This window comes from Gorilla gorilla, chromosome 1 (assembly GCF_029281585.2).
Source record: "Gorilla gorilla gorilla isolate KB3781 chromosome 1, NHGRI_mGorGor1-v2.1_pri, whole genome shotgun sequence".
NCBI classification, from domain to species: domain Eukaryota; kingdom Metazoa; phylum Chordata; class Mammalia; order Primates; family Hominidae; genus Gorilla; species Gorilla gorilla.
Window position 1 is genome coordinate 56,158,267 of NC_073224.2, and position 17,411 is coordinate 56,175,677.

At 36.2% G+C, this 17,411-nt stretch overlaps 1 protein-coding gene across 9 annotated transcripts in view; it reads left to right on the forward strand.

Annotated features, from left to right (window-relative positions):
- The window catches only part of KIF14 (kinesin family member 14), a 68,379-nt gene that overhangs the window by 12,379 nt on the left and 38,589 nt on the right, over positions 1 to 17,411 (forward strand). For all 9 annotated transcript variants that reach the window (XM_055367846.2, XM_063709778.1, XM_019028480.4 and 6 more), the window contains 11 exons: positions 1,542 to 1,594; positions 2,450 to 2,480; positions 2,950 to 3,057; positions 4,391 to 4,507; positions 5,005 to 5,120; positions 6,275 to 6,447; positions 7,840 to 7,987; positions 8,230 to 8,293; positions 9,919 to 10,103; positions 14,545 to 14,647; positions 16,075 to 16,235. In XM_055367846.2, coding sequence (XP_055223821.2) covers positions 1,542 to 1,594; positions 2,450 to 2,480; positions 2,950 to 3,057; positions 4,391 to 4,507; positions 5,005 to 5,120; positions 6,275 to 6,447; positions 7,840 to 7,987; positions 8,230 to 8,293; positions 9,919 to 10,103; positions 14,545 to 14,647; positions 16,075 to 16,235 — 1,259 coding nt within the window. The remainder of the gene's footprint in view (positions 1 to 1,541; positions 1,595 to 2,449; positions 2,481 to 2,949; positions 3,058 to 4,390; positions 4,508 to 5,004; positions 5,121 to 6,274; positions 6,448 to 7,839; positions 7,988 to 8,229; positions 8,294 to 9,918; positions 10,104 to 14,544; positions 14,648 to 16,074; positions 16,236 to 17,411) is intronic.

The window sequence follows — 17,411 nt, forward strand, 5'->3', positions numbered from 1 at the left end:
GAACATTATCACTAGTAGAAATTAAATTAGTTATCAGATTTAACCTCTTTATTTTAATGAAGAATTGTATAAAACTAAAGATAAAATATTTGTTCCAAGATTTAGTTGGACCATGTAAGCTGAACACCAGATCCCTAATAGTCTATAAGCCAAAACAGTAAAACTTTTTAAAATTATATTTTATTATAGAATATGTATTTCAGTGGATTATTTAGCAAATTCATACCTTGTAGATAATCTGTAAAATAGAAAGTTTCACAATTATATCATCTTTTTTAAAAACTGCTATTCAAATTTAAAATTTTTAATTTTGCAATGGACCTTGGAGCACAATAAACAAAAATCTAAAGAAGACGGCTGGTCGTGTTGGCTCACGCCTGTAATCACAGCACTTTGGGCGGTCAAGGCGGGTGGATCACTAGGTCAAGAGATGGAGACCATCCTGGCCAACATGGTGAAACCCTGTCTCTACTAAAAATACAAAAATTAGCTGGGCATGGTGGCGCGTGCCTGTAGTCCCAGCTACTCAGAAGGCTGATGCAGGAGAATCGCTTGAACCCGGGGGCAGAGGTTTCAGTGAGCTGAGATTTCACCACCGCACTCCAGCCTGGCGACAGAGCGAGACTCCATCTCAAGAAAAAAAAGGAAGTCAGCTGTCTTCTTCACTTGCCCATGTTTGTGCAGTTTACTATTGGCAACATCAAGAAACTTAAACAAAACTTGACATTTGCTTCTATGATTTCTATATGTTTAAAGCTTCTGGTCACACAGTTGAAAATGTATAATGTAACAATAAAGAAAAATTTTAATGTCTGAAATTTAATGAATATGTTTTAGAGAGCATTTAAAAGTATATAAATCATAGCTACTGCAAGATTTAACATTCAAATGTCTTACTGAAAAACTAGGAAGACAAGCTGGGTATGGTGGCTGACGCCTGCAATCCCAGTACTTTGGGAGGCTGAGGTGGGCGGATCACTTGAGGTCAGGAGTTCCCGACCAGCCTGGCCAACATGGTGAAACTCCTCTACTGAAAATACAAAAGTTAGCTGGTGTGGTGGCACTGTCTTGTAATCTCAGCTACTCAGAAGGCCGAGGTAGGAGAATCGCTTGAACCCAGGAGGCAGAGGTTGCACTGAGCCAAGATTGCACCACTGCACTCCAGCCTGGGCCACAGAGCAAGACTCTGTCTCAAAACAGACAAACAAACAAACAAAAAACTAGTAAGACATCTGATGCTAAAATATATTGTTCTAATATATTGTTCTAATTATTGTCTATTAGACAATTCTAATAGCAGTTTTTTAAGAATAAAAAAACTAGTAAGACTTGATGCTACAATATATTGTTGCATATTATATTGAAGCTGTTTTCTAATGCCTTACAGATTTGTTTTTGTGAGAGTTTTTGGGTGTTTTTTTTCCTGGATAAAATAAAGACAAATCTCTTACCTTAAACTCAAGATGTAGAAAAAGTGATCATTTCAAGTTACATGAAATATTTGTCATACTCCTAATGATGCATGTATTTGCTTCTTCTAGCTGAGAGTGAGGGAACATCCTGTTTATGGACCATATGTTGAAGCACTGTCAATGTAAGTATTTGGCTCAGCAAGGGCAAAGAGGATAAAACAAATGAATAGAGTGAATGTTACTCTCCCATAATCTTTATTGTATTCTCATTGGCCTTCCTAACTTTGAAACCCTGGGTAACTATTTATTTAGCCTTCTACCCTTGATATTGTCCAATTAGGTTTTCCCTCTCTTTCCATAGAGTGTTAGTTACTTGTTTTAATACTTGCATGTGTCTTTCATAATACCTGTAAAGTGTCTGCCATGGAGTATTCATTATACTGAGTATGAAGTAAATATTTGCTTTTTCTTTCTTTTACCCCTTCCTTTCATCATTAATTTAATCTTCCCTCTCAACCTGCTTTTTATACCTATGACTCTAAGCTAGACAGGGAAGAGGGTACTAAGAAGAGTTAAGAGTTTGATGCATGCTAGGAGTCATTTACTTTTTTTTCCAACACTGCAAATGCTTTCTTAAAGGAAAGGAAAAGTTATTAAGTATTAACTCAGCTGCATTTAATACATCTGGGATTGTATTGGGACCCATATACACCCACATATAAATATACCTATGCATATACATATGTGTTAAAGTATATCTTTTGGTATTGTGACTTAGACTTGAATATTAGGATGCTAAGGTGCTTCATTGTATTAAGAAAAATCATACTTTTTGTTAAAATTAAAGCATTATTTTATTTCCTGTCCTTCAAGAATGGGGAAAATAAAAGATTCTGGGAGAATCAGTAAAATAATATTCATGAATTAGTCCATTGTGATCTTCAGCGTAAATATGTAATTGAAATGTTATTGTTTTATGAGAACAAGAGTATAATCATCAGTAAAATTGATTTTGTCTTTTCACTTCTTAAAAATAGGAACATTGTCAGTTCTTACGCTGATATCCAGGTAAGATTGATTTTGTTTTCTTTTCACTAGATAGAAAGAGCATAATCCTAAATATTTATAAGAATATTTTTTCTTAATTGCTGTTTTACAAATAAAAGGTTAGTTTCCTTAATTTATCACAAACCGATTTTATTAAGTTTTAATCAAAATAATTGCTCTTCTTTATTAAAAATGTTGACCTTCATGTAAGCTTAGAGTTATGGAAACAGCCTTTTAAAGTTATTATTTCCTGCCTCAGATTTCTATGACAGAAAAAAAGGCAATGGGAATACAAATTATTAAAAGATAAATATTTACTCATTTCATTTTATAAATTACAAATGTGTATATGTTATCTCTCTTAATTTTTATATCATTGAGTTACAGTCTGCTGATCTGAATTACAAATGTGTGTATGTTGTCTCTCTTAATTTTTATATCATTGAGTTACAGTCTGCTGATCTGATCTTCCTTCCTTTTTTCTTATAAGAGTTGGCTAGAATTGGGAAATAAACAAAGAGCTACTGCTGCTACTGGTATGAATGATAAAAGTTCCCGATCTCATTCAGTTTTCACCCTGGTGATGACCCAGACCAAGGTATTTTTTTTAAAAGTTCCCGATCTCTTTCAGTTTTCACCCTGGTGATAACCCAGACCAAAGTTTTTTTTTAAAAAGTTCCTGATCTCATTCAGTTTTCACCCTGGTGATCACCCAGACCAAGGTATTTTTTTTCCACAGGCAAGATAGTAAATACATTTAAGTTTCATGTTTTTCTTATTGTCTTCTTTAAATCAAAAGGTAAAAGTACAGTCATATAAATATATAAACTTAATTTGATTGTAGGAAATATGCCTTAGTTTCAATGACTTTTGGTCAATGACCAAATGACTTATGGCAGTATACTATTTACCAGATTTTTAAATCAATAATAGATGCTTGTTATCATGATAACATTGATATGATCATATCAATATATGATAGTATATTTTCATATATAGTAATTATGCAGAGTATTTAGAAAAACATCAGAAAGCCAAAGATTTTTTAAAATTTAGCCATAGGTTCCACCATTCAGATAAACCCCTCTAAACATTTTGGTATATAGTCTTTCAATTTTTTTACCATCACAATTAAATTCACTTAAAATCACACTGTTAAAATCTGTAACAATTTTATGTTATTAAAATTTTTATAAAATAATTTTTAATAGCTATATAATATTCCATTAACTATTAAAGTTCTTCAAGTTTTTCTCTACTGTTGGACATTTATATTATTTTTAAATGTTTTGCTATTATAATGCTGGGATAAGCAACATCTTTGTGCATTAAACTTTTTCTTTATTTATTGTTATTTCCTTAATATAACTGAGTGGTTATGGATTTTAATCTCTTTGAAGTAATTTATTTTATTTTGGCATAATCTATCCACTGCTCAATATATTCTTTTCAGTAGACCGTGTGAATATTTTTGTGTTATAAATTGTCACAGATTCATGAAGGGATGATCTTAGGCCAGGTGCAGTGGCTCACGCCTGTAATCCCAGCACTTTAGGAGGCCGAGGCAGGAGGATCACTTGAGCTCAGGAGTTTGAGACCAGTCTGAGCAACACAGCGAGACCTTGTCTGTACTAAAAAAATAAAAAAAAGTAGCCGGTGTAGCAGCATGTGCTTGTAGTCCCAGCTACTTGGGAGCCCGAGGTGGGACAATTGCTTGAACGCAGGAGATCAAGGCTGCAGTGAGCCGTGATCATGCCACTGCACTCCAGCCTGGGTGACAGAGTGAGACCCTGTCTCAAAAAAAAAGAAGGGACTATTTAAAAAATAAAAGAGTGATGTGTAATCTTTTACAGCTTTCCCTTTAAAAAAACCTATATTGATTGAAAGTCATAGAACTTAAATTAATTTAATTTAATATCATTTTGCTGTAGACAGAATTTGTGGAAGGGGAAGAACATGATCACAGAATAACAAGTCGAATTAACCTAATAGATCTGGCAGGCAGTGAGCGCTGCTCTACGGCTCACACTAATGGAGATCGACTAAAGGTAAATGGAATGCTTTTTCTCCTTTTGATGAAATTTATTCCTGAGGTCATCATTTTAAGGAGAATACAAACTGAATACGCTTAACCTCCCCAAATATATCTTTATCTGCAGTTTATAGACTGCATTGCTGTGGTTGAAAAAGAGATACGCACTTTTTGGTTATGATTAATTTTTAAAGAAAATACGTTTGAGTCATAAGAAAGTTGGTAGTTTATAGAAAAAAGTATTTATAGACAGGCATTGTGGCATGTGTCTGTAGTCCCAGCTACTTGGTTCAGGTGGGAGGATTGCTTGAGCCTGGATGGTCGAGGCTACAGTGAGCCATGTTTGTGCCACTGCACTCCAGCCTGGGCAACAGAGTGAGACTCTGTCTCAAAAAAAAAGAAAGTAAAAAAGTATTTACTCAGTAATTATATGAGGGGAGAAATATATTTTGTGAAATAAATTTCTTGCTGAGAAGTATTTTAAGTTAAAAATTTTTTTTTTCTTGCATGCAGGAAGGTGTGAGTATTAATAAGTCCTTGCTAACTTTGGGAAAAGTTATATCTGCACTTTCGGAACAAGCAAACCAAAGGAGTGTTTTTATTCCTTATCGTGAATCTGTTCTTACATGGCAAGTATCTTTTGAAGTATAAAGAATTGTATAAAATATAGTGAATACTATGGGGAAAAGAATGATAGACTGACTTCATTAACTTTGGGATGGAGAAAGGTGGTAAGCATTATGAATTCTAGAGCCAAACTACCTGGATTTGAATCTCAGCTCAGCATCTTACAAGCTCTGTGACTTTGGGCAAATTACTTAATATTCTAGCCTGTTTCCTCATCTGTAAAATAGGAATAAAATCAATACCTTTTAGGGGTAAGTGAGAATTAGATTATTAGTGTACAATTCTTAATACATAATATGTACTATATGAGTGTAAATAACTGTTCTTGTACTTAACTATTATTTGTGGCTGATGTTTGAACATATATGGTACTACCAAACATATTGCTAGTTGTATAAAGAGAAGTTGAATAATTTTGTTTGCTTACTACACAGTGACTAATACATGGGTGCTCAATAAATGTTTTCATTAGTGAATGTATATTTAATTTTCAATATGTTACATTCAGATTACATCTGTATGGATTTAATATTCAGTTCTGATAGGCATTAATATACAGTTACGATAAGGACTGCATCTTTACTTGAGGGTAATGTGTCTTTATAATTGGTTTATTACAATGTGATTGCCACCTTGAAACCTATAAGGGAAAATCTGATTTTTTTCATGTCTTATGAAAGTTAAAAATAGTGACATTCATTCTGCACTAATATATGTTTTAAGTCTCATACTCTTTTTCTGTAAAATAAAGATTTTGCTTTTAGTACAATATAGAATTTTTGTTTCAATGTTCATCATTTTCAATATTTATTGAGCACCTGCTTCAAAAGGTTGTGGTAGCACTGGAAATACAAAGATGACCAAGACACGTAGTCCCTTCCCTATGGTAGCTCACAGTCATGAAATACTTGATGATTCACCACATTTTAGAATCTCTGTACAGATTATTGCCTCTTGAAACAATATAAAAAGTGTAAGAGAGAAAAAATGTTTATGAGATCTAGAAATAGTTACAAATACCAGAAAAGTTTTAAATGGTATTTGAGTAGAGTATAATAATACTGTATTATATACCCTATTAGTTTGTTTTGTGCTTTCTAGATAATTACTGTCATTAAGTTGTAGAAGCAAAATCTTATGACTTTTTTTCTTGCAGGCTGTTAAAAGAAAGTCTGGGTGGAAATTCAAAAACTGCAATGATTGCTACGATTAGTCCCGCTGCCAGCAACATAGAAGAAACATTAAGCACACTTAGATATGCTAACCAAGCCCGTTTAATAGTCAACATTGCTAAAGTAAATGAAGATATGAACGCTAAGTTAGTTAGAGGTGAATATTTTCTCTGAATTTAAAAATTGTTTTGCCACAGTTTAGTCCCAGATATTAGTTGCAGTCTTAAAATATGTAATTTATGAACATCAAAGGTTTTTTTCTATACCTATTTTAATAGATTCTAGTCATCAGCCTATAGTGATGGAGGATGATAGGTAGAAGGACAGATAATAAGTAATCAGGAGAAAAACAATTAGAAAAAGAACATAGAAAACAGAGTGTGGGTAAGGGGGAAACAGTAAGCATTAAACAATAAATTTACACAGTCATAGATGTGTGCAGCAAAATGCCAATAAAACTATTTACTATTTTTCTCTTATGACCTCTCTTCCATTGACGTTTTATGTACTAGCTCTGCTCATGCTTAGTTCATTGATCCAAAGGCAATTGGAGCTTGAGTTTCTAGTATAGGCTGAACTTCATTTATGCTAAATACTGCTTTCTATTTATCTCTAGGTAATCATCAATTTAGGATAGACTTTAATGCCTGCAAGAAATCTTGATTTGTACAGTTTTATCTTTGCTGATGTAGAACTATCATCTTTTCATGCCCCTTTGTCCTCTGGCCCTTTTTAGCAGTAGAAGGTGATAGACACTTCAGATGTATGAGCCAGAGAAGAATCTGATTTGTCTATCCTGGTCCATCCTTTCCCTTTTGGATCCCTTCTGTTTCACAAGTGGGACTGTTTTCATTAAAAATAAGTATTCTGGGCCGGGCATGGTGGCTCATGCCTATAATCCCAGCACTTTGAGAGGCTAACGCAGGCGGACTACTTAAGGTCAGGAGTTCGAGACCAGCCTGGCCAACATGGGGAAACCCTGTCTCTACTAAAAATACAAAAATTAGCCAGACACAGTGGTGGGCACCTGTAATCCTGGCTACTCGGGAAGCTGAGGCAGGAGAATTGCTTGAGCCTGGGAGGCGGAGGTTGCAATGAGCCGAGATCGTACCACTGCACTCTAGACAGTGAGACTCTGTCTAAATAAATAAATAAATAAATATTCTGAATTCCAGCTTGAAAAATCTTTGATCTTGGCTGTTCTGCCTAGTGAATAGCCATTCTTTTATTTCTTTACTTTTTAAATAAACTTTCACTTTAACAATTCCCCTTTTGCCTCTCAAAAGTGTTCCGCTTTGGTCAGTACATTATACAGCTTTCCTACTTATGAACAGGGAAAGTTCATTAATATGGGAACATATTTCAGGTTAAGACTAAGTAAAGATTTATAGGTTATATAAAGTAGAGCTGATTTCTCCAATATTCTATTTTATTTAGTAATACTGTATTTAAAACTTCAAATGAAATAGAAGATTGGAGGATTATGCTTACTGTGGAAATTGTTATATATTAAATGTTATTATTAATGCATCTTTGTATAAATCTTCAGAATTGAAGGCAGAAATTGCAAAGCTAAAAGCTGCTCAGAGAAACAATCGGAATATTGACCCTGAACGATACAGGCTCTGTCGGCAAGAAATAACATCCTTAAGAATGAAACTGCATCAACAGGAGAGAGACATGGCAGAAATGCAAAGGTAGAGTACAGTCAGTACTCTAAATGTTAAGTGTGTTGCTCTGGAATCATAGGAATGGCAGGGACCTCAAGAGGATACTGAGTATTTTTCCTACCTTCCTTATGAATAGAGCAGCCCACTCCCAGATTATCATATTTTAAATATTACTAGGTAGTTGCCTAATTTTCATTGATTGTCTCTTGACTCTCAATCTTATACATCTGGATGTTTTTAACTCTGTTATTTTCTTTGTCTTTGGAAAGAGTGTGGAAAGAAAAGTTTGAACAAGCTGAAAAAAGAAAACTTCAAGAAACAAAAGAGTTACAGGTATTATTTCAACTCTCTAAACTGATTAGAAAATAAAAGAAATGTGCCAAGAAATAAATATTGCCAATATGCCAATGCATGTAAATTTAATGTTTCAAATACTTACTATATACTGACTCTGTACAAAGCAATACTGTAAGGAAAATTAATATAAAGAAATGTTAAGATCAAGACTGGTTGCTTAGAGCCAGCCCATAAACTAGTTGGAAAGTTAAAGTATGAATAAACCATCTTGTTATATTTACTTTGGTTCTACAAATATATATTAAATGTCTGCTTTTCAGGAACAGGGGAAGCCAAGGTGATTAAATACAGTTTCATCCCTCAGAGAGCTTGTGATCCAGAGAGAGATTTACAAAACGTAAATAGAAGACTGAAATGCAATGTGATTTCAGTAGATTGAGCCATAAGCAATTGCCATTTTTGTAGGTAAAGCATTGTTGAACACTGGCAGTTTCATATGGTTGAACCTAATGTAATGAAAAGTATTTCAAGTGATTGGTAGTGGGGGAGTACTATAAGAATTCAGGAGAAGGAGGGAAAATTCCTTGCGCATGGCCAATCCAATCTCATAAAAGAGGTGGCATTTGAGATGGGCTTTGAAGTTTGGGTAAGATTTTAATAGGAAGAGAAAAGGAAGAGCACATTCTTGGAGGAGAAAATTCTGTGAAAGTAAAGGTAGGAAAGTTTGAGTTGTCTTTAGAAAGGGTATGTAGATCAGTTTTACTGGAAGCAGTTTATATGAGATCATAAGGAGATAAAATTGGAAAGATATGTTATGATTAGTTTATGAAGGACTTGATTTCCAGGCCAAGGAAATTAAGTTTTATCCTGTAGGAAGTGAGAAGCTGTTAAAAAGTGACCAGGGAATTTACATTTTGAGAGCACCCTTTCAAGAGAATTAACCTGGCATAGGATATAAGATGGATTGAAAACAGAAGCTGTTGACGGTGATCAAGAGGCTGCTTCCGTAGTTTTGGTGTGAGTTGACAGGGGCCTGTGGTGAAGGCAATGAAGATGCAACAAAACAAACTGATCTATTCTAAAGACAGTCAGTCAATAAGAAGACACAATTTGGTGATGATAGATTGATGTATGAGTAGACTGAGGATGGTGAAGGACAAAGAAGGTAGGGAGGTCTCAAAGGAGAGATTCTAAGGAAGGAGGAGAGAGTCTAAAAAACCTTTATGGCCAGGCGCGGTGGCTCACGCCTGTAATTCCAGCACTTTGGGAGGCTGAGGCGGGTGGATCACCTGAGGTCAGGAGTTCGAGACCAGCCTGATCAACATGACGAAACCCTATCTCTACTAAAAATACAAAAATTAGCCGGGCGTGGTGGCATGCGCCTGTAGTCTCAGCTACTTGGGAGGCTGAAGTGGGAGAATCGTTTGAACCCAGGAGGCAGAGGTTGCAGTGAGCCGAGATCGTGCCACTGCACTCCAGCCTGGGTGACACAGCGAGACTCCGTCTCAAAAAAATAAAAATAAAAAAATAAATAAATAACCTTTAATTTAGTGAGACTTCATATAGAATTGTTCTAATGTTTAATATAGACCATTTTTTTAGGTGAATTTAACAATTTCATACCGTGATTAAGATTAATTTCTTTTTCTGACTTCTACCAGAAAGCAGGAATTATGTTTCAAATGGACAATCATTTACCAAACCTTGTTAATCTGAATGAAGATCCACAACTATCTGAGATGCTGCTATATATGATAAAAGAAGGAACAACTACAGTTGGAAAGTATAAACCAAACTCAAGCCATGATATTCAGTTATCTGGGGTGCTGATTGCTGATGATCATTGGTATGTTAATCCTCTAAAAAAAAAGAAAAGGCACCTGTTCTATATCTTGATAACATGTGGTTTCCTTCATACGGCATATTCGTTGATACTGATCATTTGGTAGAATTCTTCAAACCCATTGTTTAGTCAGGAAAAACATACATTCTGAGTGTGTTGTAAGGATGATAGGTCAGTTACTCTCAATATAAAGTACAGTGTAATGCTCTCCCTGTTTTTGTTTTGGCATACTTGATCTGTTGATTGAAGAATAATTTATTTTCTTGCAATTATAATGATGCACATGCAAGTAAACTATCTATCTTACATAACAGAATTTTTGGTTGGATTGACCAATTTAAAAATGTTACTTTATGTGAATTTTGTTCATATGAATGGAATACTTGTATATATTGTTGGAATGATAGCGTATGTAAACTTTTTTGACTCTGCATTGTGTTTCCAAGATTTGTGTACATTGGTTCCTGTTTTATTTTCACTGCTATGAAGTATTCCATTGTATGAGTTTATCTCTTATAAAGTTTAGGAAGTGCTTTTAAATTGTATGTCTGAGAGTAGAGATACTAGGTTGTAGAATATGTGCATATTCAACTTTAGTAGCTAATTTCAAATTATTTTCCAAAATGAATTTTTACTCCCATTGGCCTTGAGAATACCTGTTACTCCACATCCTTGCCAATACTTAGTACTGTCAGACTTTATGCCAATCTGATGAACATTAAATAGTATATCATTATGGATTCATTTTACATTTCTTTGATTAATAATAAGGTTGAACATCTTTTCATGTGTTGATTGGCCATTTTTGTTTACTATTGTAACTTGCCTCTTCATATCTTTTGTTGATTTTTCAACTGATTTGCTTATTTCTTAATAATTTGTAGGGGTTGCCAATCCTTCGTGAGCTTTTTGGTATAAATATCTTTTTTTCTAACGTGTAACATCTTTTTACTCTCTCTGGTGCCTTTGATTGATTGAAGTTCTTAATTTTATTGTAGTACCTGGCATCAGTCTTTTCCTTTATGATTGTCAGTTTTTATGTCTTAAAGAAAGAATGTTCTGGCTGGGCGTGGTGGCTTATGCCTGTAATCCTAGCACAGGTGTGTGGGCTCAGGAGTTTGAGTCCAGCCTGGGCAACATGGTGAAACCCCGTCTCTACTAAAAATACAAAAAATTTTCTGGGCGTGGTGGTGCCTGCCTGTAATCCCAGCTACTCAGGAGGCTGAGGCATGAGAATCGCTTGAACCTAGGAGGTGGACGTTGCAGTGTGCCGAGATCATCATGCCACTGCACTCCAGCCTGAGTGACAGAGCGAGACTATGTCTCAAAAAAAAAAAAAAAGAGAGAGAGAGATAGAGTGTTCTGGCCAGGCGCGGTGGCTCACGCCTATAATCCTAACAGTTTGGGAGGCTGAGGCGGCAGATCACTTGAGACCAGGAGTTCAACATCAGCCTGGCCAACATGGTGAAACCTCATCTCTACTGAAAATACAAAAATTAGCCCGGCATGGTGGTGGGCACCTATAGTCTCAGCTACTTGGGAGGCTGAGGCATAAGAATCACTTGAACCTGGGAGGTGGAAGCTACAGTGAGCCAAGATGACCCTGCTATACTCCACCCTAGGCAATAGAGTGAGACTCTAACTCAAAAAAAAAAAAAAAAGACTGTTGTACATTGAGGTCATAGAGATGTTCTAAATTTTCTTCTAGATGTTTTGAAGTTTTGCTTTCACATTTAAGTTATTGAATGTCTGGAATTTTTTATTTGGTGTGAATTAGGGATCTAAATTCATTTATTTTCCACATGAATAGCCATTTCTCCCAGTACCAAATATTAAATAGTTTATTGCTTCTTTTGGAATCTGTAGTGCTCCTACAAAAAATTTCTAAATATATCAGAATCTGTTTCTTCCTACTAATACCCCATGGTCGTAATTACTTGAGCTTTGTAATGAATCTTTATTTATTTATTTTTTGATTCAGATTTTTGCTCTGTTGCCCAGGCTGGAGTGTAGTGGCACCATCTCAGCTCACTGCAACCTCCTGGGGTCGAGCAATTCTCCTGCCTCAGCCTCCTGAGTAGCTGGGATTGCAGATGTCTGTTACCACGCCTGGCTAATTGTATTTTTAGTAGAGATGGGGTTTCACCATGTTGGCCAGGCTGGTCTCAAACTCCCACCTCAGGTGATCCGCCCACCTTGACCTCCCAAAGTGCTGGGATTACAGGTGTGAGCTACCACGACCGGCCTGTAATGAATCTTTACATCTTTTTTTTTTTTTTTTTTTTTTTTTGGAGAGGGAGTCTCACTCTATCACCCAGGCTGGAGTGCAGTAGTGTGATCTTGGTTCACCGTAACCTCCGCCTTCTGGGTTCAAGCGATTCTCGTGCCTCAGCCTCCTGAGTAGCAGCCACCATGCCCAGCTAGTTTTTTGTATTTTTAGTAGAGACGATTTCATCATGTTGGCCAGGCTGGTCTTGAACTCCTGACCTCAGGTGATCCACCCACCTTGGCCTCCCAAAGTACTGGGATTACAGACGTGAGCCACTGCACCTGGCCATGAATCTTTATATCTGTTAGGGCATATCCTTTTGTTCTTTAGGTTCTTTTGCTCTTCTATTAATTAATTATTTTCTTTAACAAATAAATACAGTATTATTAACATCTGTGGCAAAGATACAGAACATGCTCCCAAAGAGTTAAGAGTCCAGTAAGGAACTTGGAAGCCTCCTGCTTGCCTCTAACTCTCTACTTCCATTTTTCGTACCTTCCTCAGTTTATCTTGTTCACTAGACCATGAACTTTATGAAAGCTGATTTCATGTCTGTCTTCATTGCTGACACATAACTGGCTCTTGGAGGCTTAATGAATAAAAGAACTTCATGGCTGAGGCTGGTCATGTGAAAGGGAAAAAAATAACTTCAGTATCTATTAATGCATATTAAGTGTTATATGAGTACGGCATACTTACTGCTTAAAAGTGAAGAGAAGGAAGAGTTGACTTCTAACTTAAACCCTAAAGAACAGCTTCTTAGAGGACTCTAAATTGGGCCTTCAAGAATGGTTGCAAGAAGGGAGAGGATGTCCTATCTGGAAGGAATGACTCAAAGAAAGGAGGAAAGCTGACATTAAGGCAAATTCAGAGTATTCATATGGTTGATTAAGTGTGAAATGGGGTTCTTATGGGAAAATAGTGGCAGATGAGGGAGGTTGGTGGTTGAAGCCAGATTGTGGGGAGTCCGGAATGGTAGGCCATGGAATTTTGAGAGCAGAGTAGATAGAATTAGGAGAGGAAAGGGATCAGAACAAGTACACATTGTATAAACCTTCACCTGGATAAGACACTAGACTGGTAGGAGGGATGTAGTGCCTAAGGGTGAACTATTGTTTCCATGTACTTTTCTCTAGATGCTTTAATTGAACTATTATTCTCTAATCACAGATCTTGGAGCCTAATCCACAGCTAAAAAGATCTTTGGTTAGGACTCAGCTTTTGTTGCAGTTTTTCTTTCTATCCCGTTAATCCAAAGATGAATTGGACTTTGGAGTTTCTTTCCTATTCTCTGAATAAAAAGACTCAAATATGTAGCACTTACAGCTGATTTTCCACAGTATCACCTTATCATCCAGTAAATTAGATGTCTTAAGGAGTACACTTTGATCTCCATGTTTTTCCTTCCTCTGTAGTACCCTACTTTTCAAAAGGGGAGAAATATTTGTTCTTTCTGTTAGTAAAGCTCATATGTAAAACCAGAAGCTTAGAAAATTAAAAAACACTTAAAACTGTTTTATTCATAAGAAATCACTGGCAGTATGTTAATGTTTTTTGCTAGAGTTTTTTTTTTTTTTTTTTGAATTTTTGGGGGAAGGTTTTTGTTTTCAAAGAAGTTATAATAAAAATACACCCAATGAAGAATGTTCCCACCACAGGTAGATCGGATTGCTAGAGGCCAGGCTTTTTTCACCAAACTTCAAAATCTAATTGGAGGCTCGATGCAGTGGCTCATGCCTGTAATCCCAGCATTTTGGGAGGCCGAGGCAGGTGGATCACTTGAGGTCAGGAGTTAGAGACCAGCCTGGCGAACATGGCAAAACCCCATCTCTACTAAAATGCAAACATTAGCTGGGCAGGGCATGGTGGTGGGTGCCTGTAATCCTAGCTACTCAGGCAGCTGAGGCAGGAGAATTGCTTGAACCCAGGAGGTGGAGCTTGCAGTGAGCTGAGATTGTATCACTACACTCCAGCCTGGGCGACAGAGCAAGACTCCGTCTCAAAAAAAAAAAAAAATCTAGTTGGAGGAAAATAAAATAATTTTAAATTATTGTTACATATTGGTATGAACCTTAACACCAAAGGAATAGCCCAAGCAGAATTATCCCATATTGCCTTTTTCTTACTTTTTAGTGTGTTCTATAATTGTTAACAATGTGCTTCTTATTTTAACAGTACTATCAAAAATTTTGGTGGGACAGTGAGTATTATCCCAGTTGGGGAAGCAAAGACATATGTAAATGGAAAACATATTTTGGAAATCACAGTATTACATCATGTAAGTGGATGGGTGCTATAATATAAGAAACTGTTCGACTTTGGATAAGTCATTTAATTTCTTTGAGTTCTGGTTTTCTCTATAAGATAAGGGTGTTGAAGCAGATTAAGGACTTTTTCATTTCAAAAATTCTTTTTCCTGTTAATTGCTTTCTTGTGCAAAGACAAAAGTTACATTTATATGAATCAATACCTGAAGAGCTGACCACTAACAGCATCATTATGTGTCCTATAAAGAGCTAGGCTTTAGAATCAGACAGACAGGGTTGAAATCCTGGCTTTGCCATTTGCTCTGTGACGTTTGGCAAGTTATTTAACTAGGTGATTAAACAATATCACCCAAGTCAGGACACTTTTGAGATCATTATTAATAATTACATCAAGAGAACAAACATCAGCAGTGTGTTACAGGCAAACCCAGACCTATTGTGACTCTATATATCCTGCCTTTCAGAGATAGTGAAGGATTAACTGAAATAATAATTTGTGTATATAGTTCTTAGAACAGTATCTGCAAATAGTAAGCTCTCAATGAATGTCTCTTGTTATTATTAAGCTTTGTGCTCTTTAGTTTCCTCATTCCTAAAATTGGGATGATTATATGTATCTCACTGAGTTGTTGTGAATCGTAAATGAGATAACATAAAGTCTTGCACTTCATAGTGATGTTTTGGGCAATGAGTGACCACATATGTAACAGTGGTCCCATAAGATTATAATACTGTATTTTTACTGTATTTTTTTCTGTTTAGATATACAATTATTTACCATTGTGTTATAGTTGCCTATGGTATTTAGTACAGTAACATGCTGTACAGGTTTGTAACCTAGGAGCAATAGGCTATGCCATATAGCCTAAGTGTGTAGTAGGCTATACCATCCAGGTTTGTGTAAGTACATTCCATGATATTCACACAACTATGAAATCACCTAACAGTGTACTTCTCAGAACATATCCCTGTTGTTAAGAGACATATGACTATATGTGTAATGTGCTTAATGCAGTGTTTGGTATATACAAAGTAATAAACGTTGGGAGGCCAAGGTGGGTGGATCATGAGGTCAGGAGTTCGAGACCAGCCTAACCAACATGGTGAAACCCCATCTCTACTAAAAATGCAAAAATTAGCTGGGCGTGGTGGTGCACGCCTGTAATCCCAGCTGCTCGGGAGGCTGAGGCAGGAGAATTGCTTGAACCCGTGAGGCCGAGGTTGCAGTGAGCTGAGATTGTGCCACTGCACTCCAGCCTGGGTGACATAGTGAGACTCTGTGCCAAAAGAAAAAAAAAAGTAATAAATGTTAGTTGCTATGATGTTTATGTTTATCATTAATACTAGACTATATTGAATTGTTGGGCATAATAAATTTTCTCATTTAATTTTTTGGTTGAGACTCACCTCAAGTAGTACATTTTTTTGTGTGCTTTAGGGTGATCGAGTGATTCTTGGTGGAGATCATTATTTTAGATTTAATCATCCAGTAGAAGTCCAGAAAGGAAAAAGGCCATCTGGAAGAGATACTCCTATAAGTGAGGGTCCAAAAGACTTTGAATTTGCAAAAAATGAGTTGCTCATGGCACAGAGATCACAGTAAGTATGCTGTTGATATGAAATAGTAAGTGTATGAGAGAGATCTACAACAGAGTTAATCACATTGTGCCAGTCTCTAGTAATTAACTCTTTGGGTGCTGGTTTCTAGTGATATAATTTTTTCTCTTAGTACATTCATTAGTTCATCAAATATATATTGACCATCTATTATGTGTCTGTCACTGTACCAAATGCTGGAGATATAAAGAATAAGGATTGAAATTTAGCTCATGTGCTGAAAGAATTTATCATCTCGAGGGGCTGACAGTTATAACAGTGCTATGACACAGTTCTCTGACAAGAGTCCCGAACTGTGTGGTGTGGAAGCTCATGGGGTGACACCTGGCCCTGACCAGTTATCAGGGAAGGTTTCTAGAAGATGAGAAGACGTCCCATAGAGGAGAATCCCAATAGACGATTAGAATTTTGCCAGAGGAAGACCGGGAGAGTGTACTTTTGTTTTTCTTTTCTCCCTGTGCCCCAGTTTTAGTTCATGCAGTATCGTAGGATTTCTGGCATAAGCAGTATCCTTGTAAGCTAAATGGTAAAGTATATACAAATAAAATGCTAAAGAGTTTGGACTTTATCTTAAAGGATAAGGGAAACATTAAAGAATTTTGAGCAGACGTGAGACACTCATAATCAGAATTACATTTTTAGAGAGATCACCGGCACTCAAATCTGGAGAATGTATTAGAGATAGAGCAAGCTTAAAACCTGCAAATGCAGCTAAGAGACTATCAAAGTAAGGTAAATATAGTGTGATTAGGTAGGAAGGAAACATAAAGGAGATAAGATTGACAAGGCCTGGTGACTAAAGAGGATGAAAGGAGGAGGAATCAAGAACTGGTTATAGGCTAGACTAACTGCTTTGTCACCTTTTAAGAAGCCTCAACCTGCTTTTGCCCTTTAAAAAGAATTTTTTTAATTGAATACAATATAAATAGCACAAAATTTACCATGTTAGCCATTTTTAATTGTATAGTCCAAAGGCATTAAGTACCTTCACATTGTTTTGTGTTTTTTTTGTTTTTTTTTTTTTTTTTTTTTTGAGATGGAGTCTGGCTCTATCGTCTAGGCTGGAGTACAGTTGGCATGATCTTGGTTCATTGCAACTTCCGCCTCCTGGCCTCAAGCCATCCTCTCACCTTAGCCTCCCGAGCATGTGAGACTATA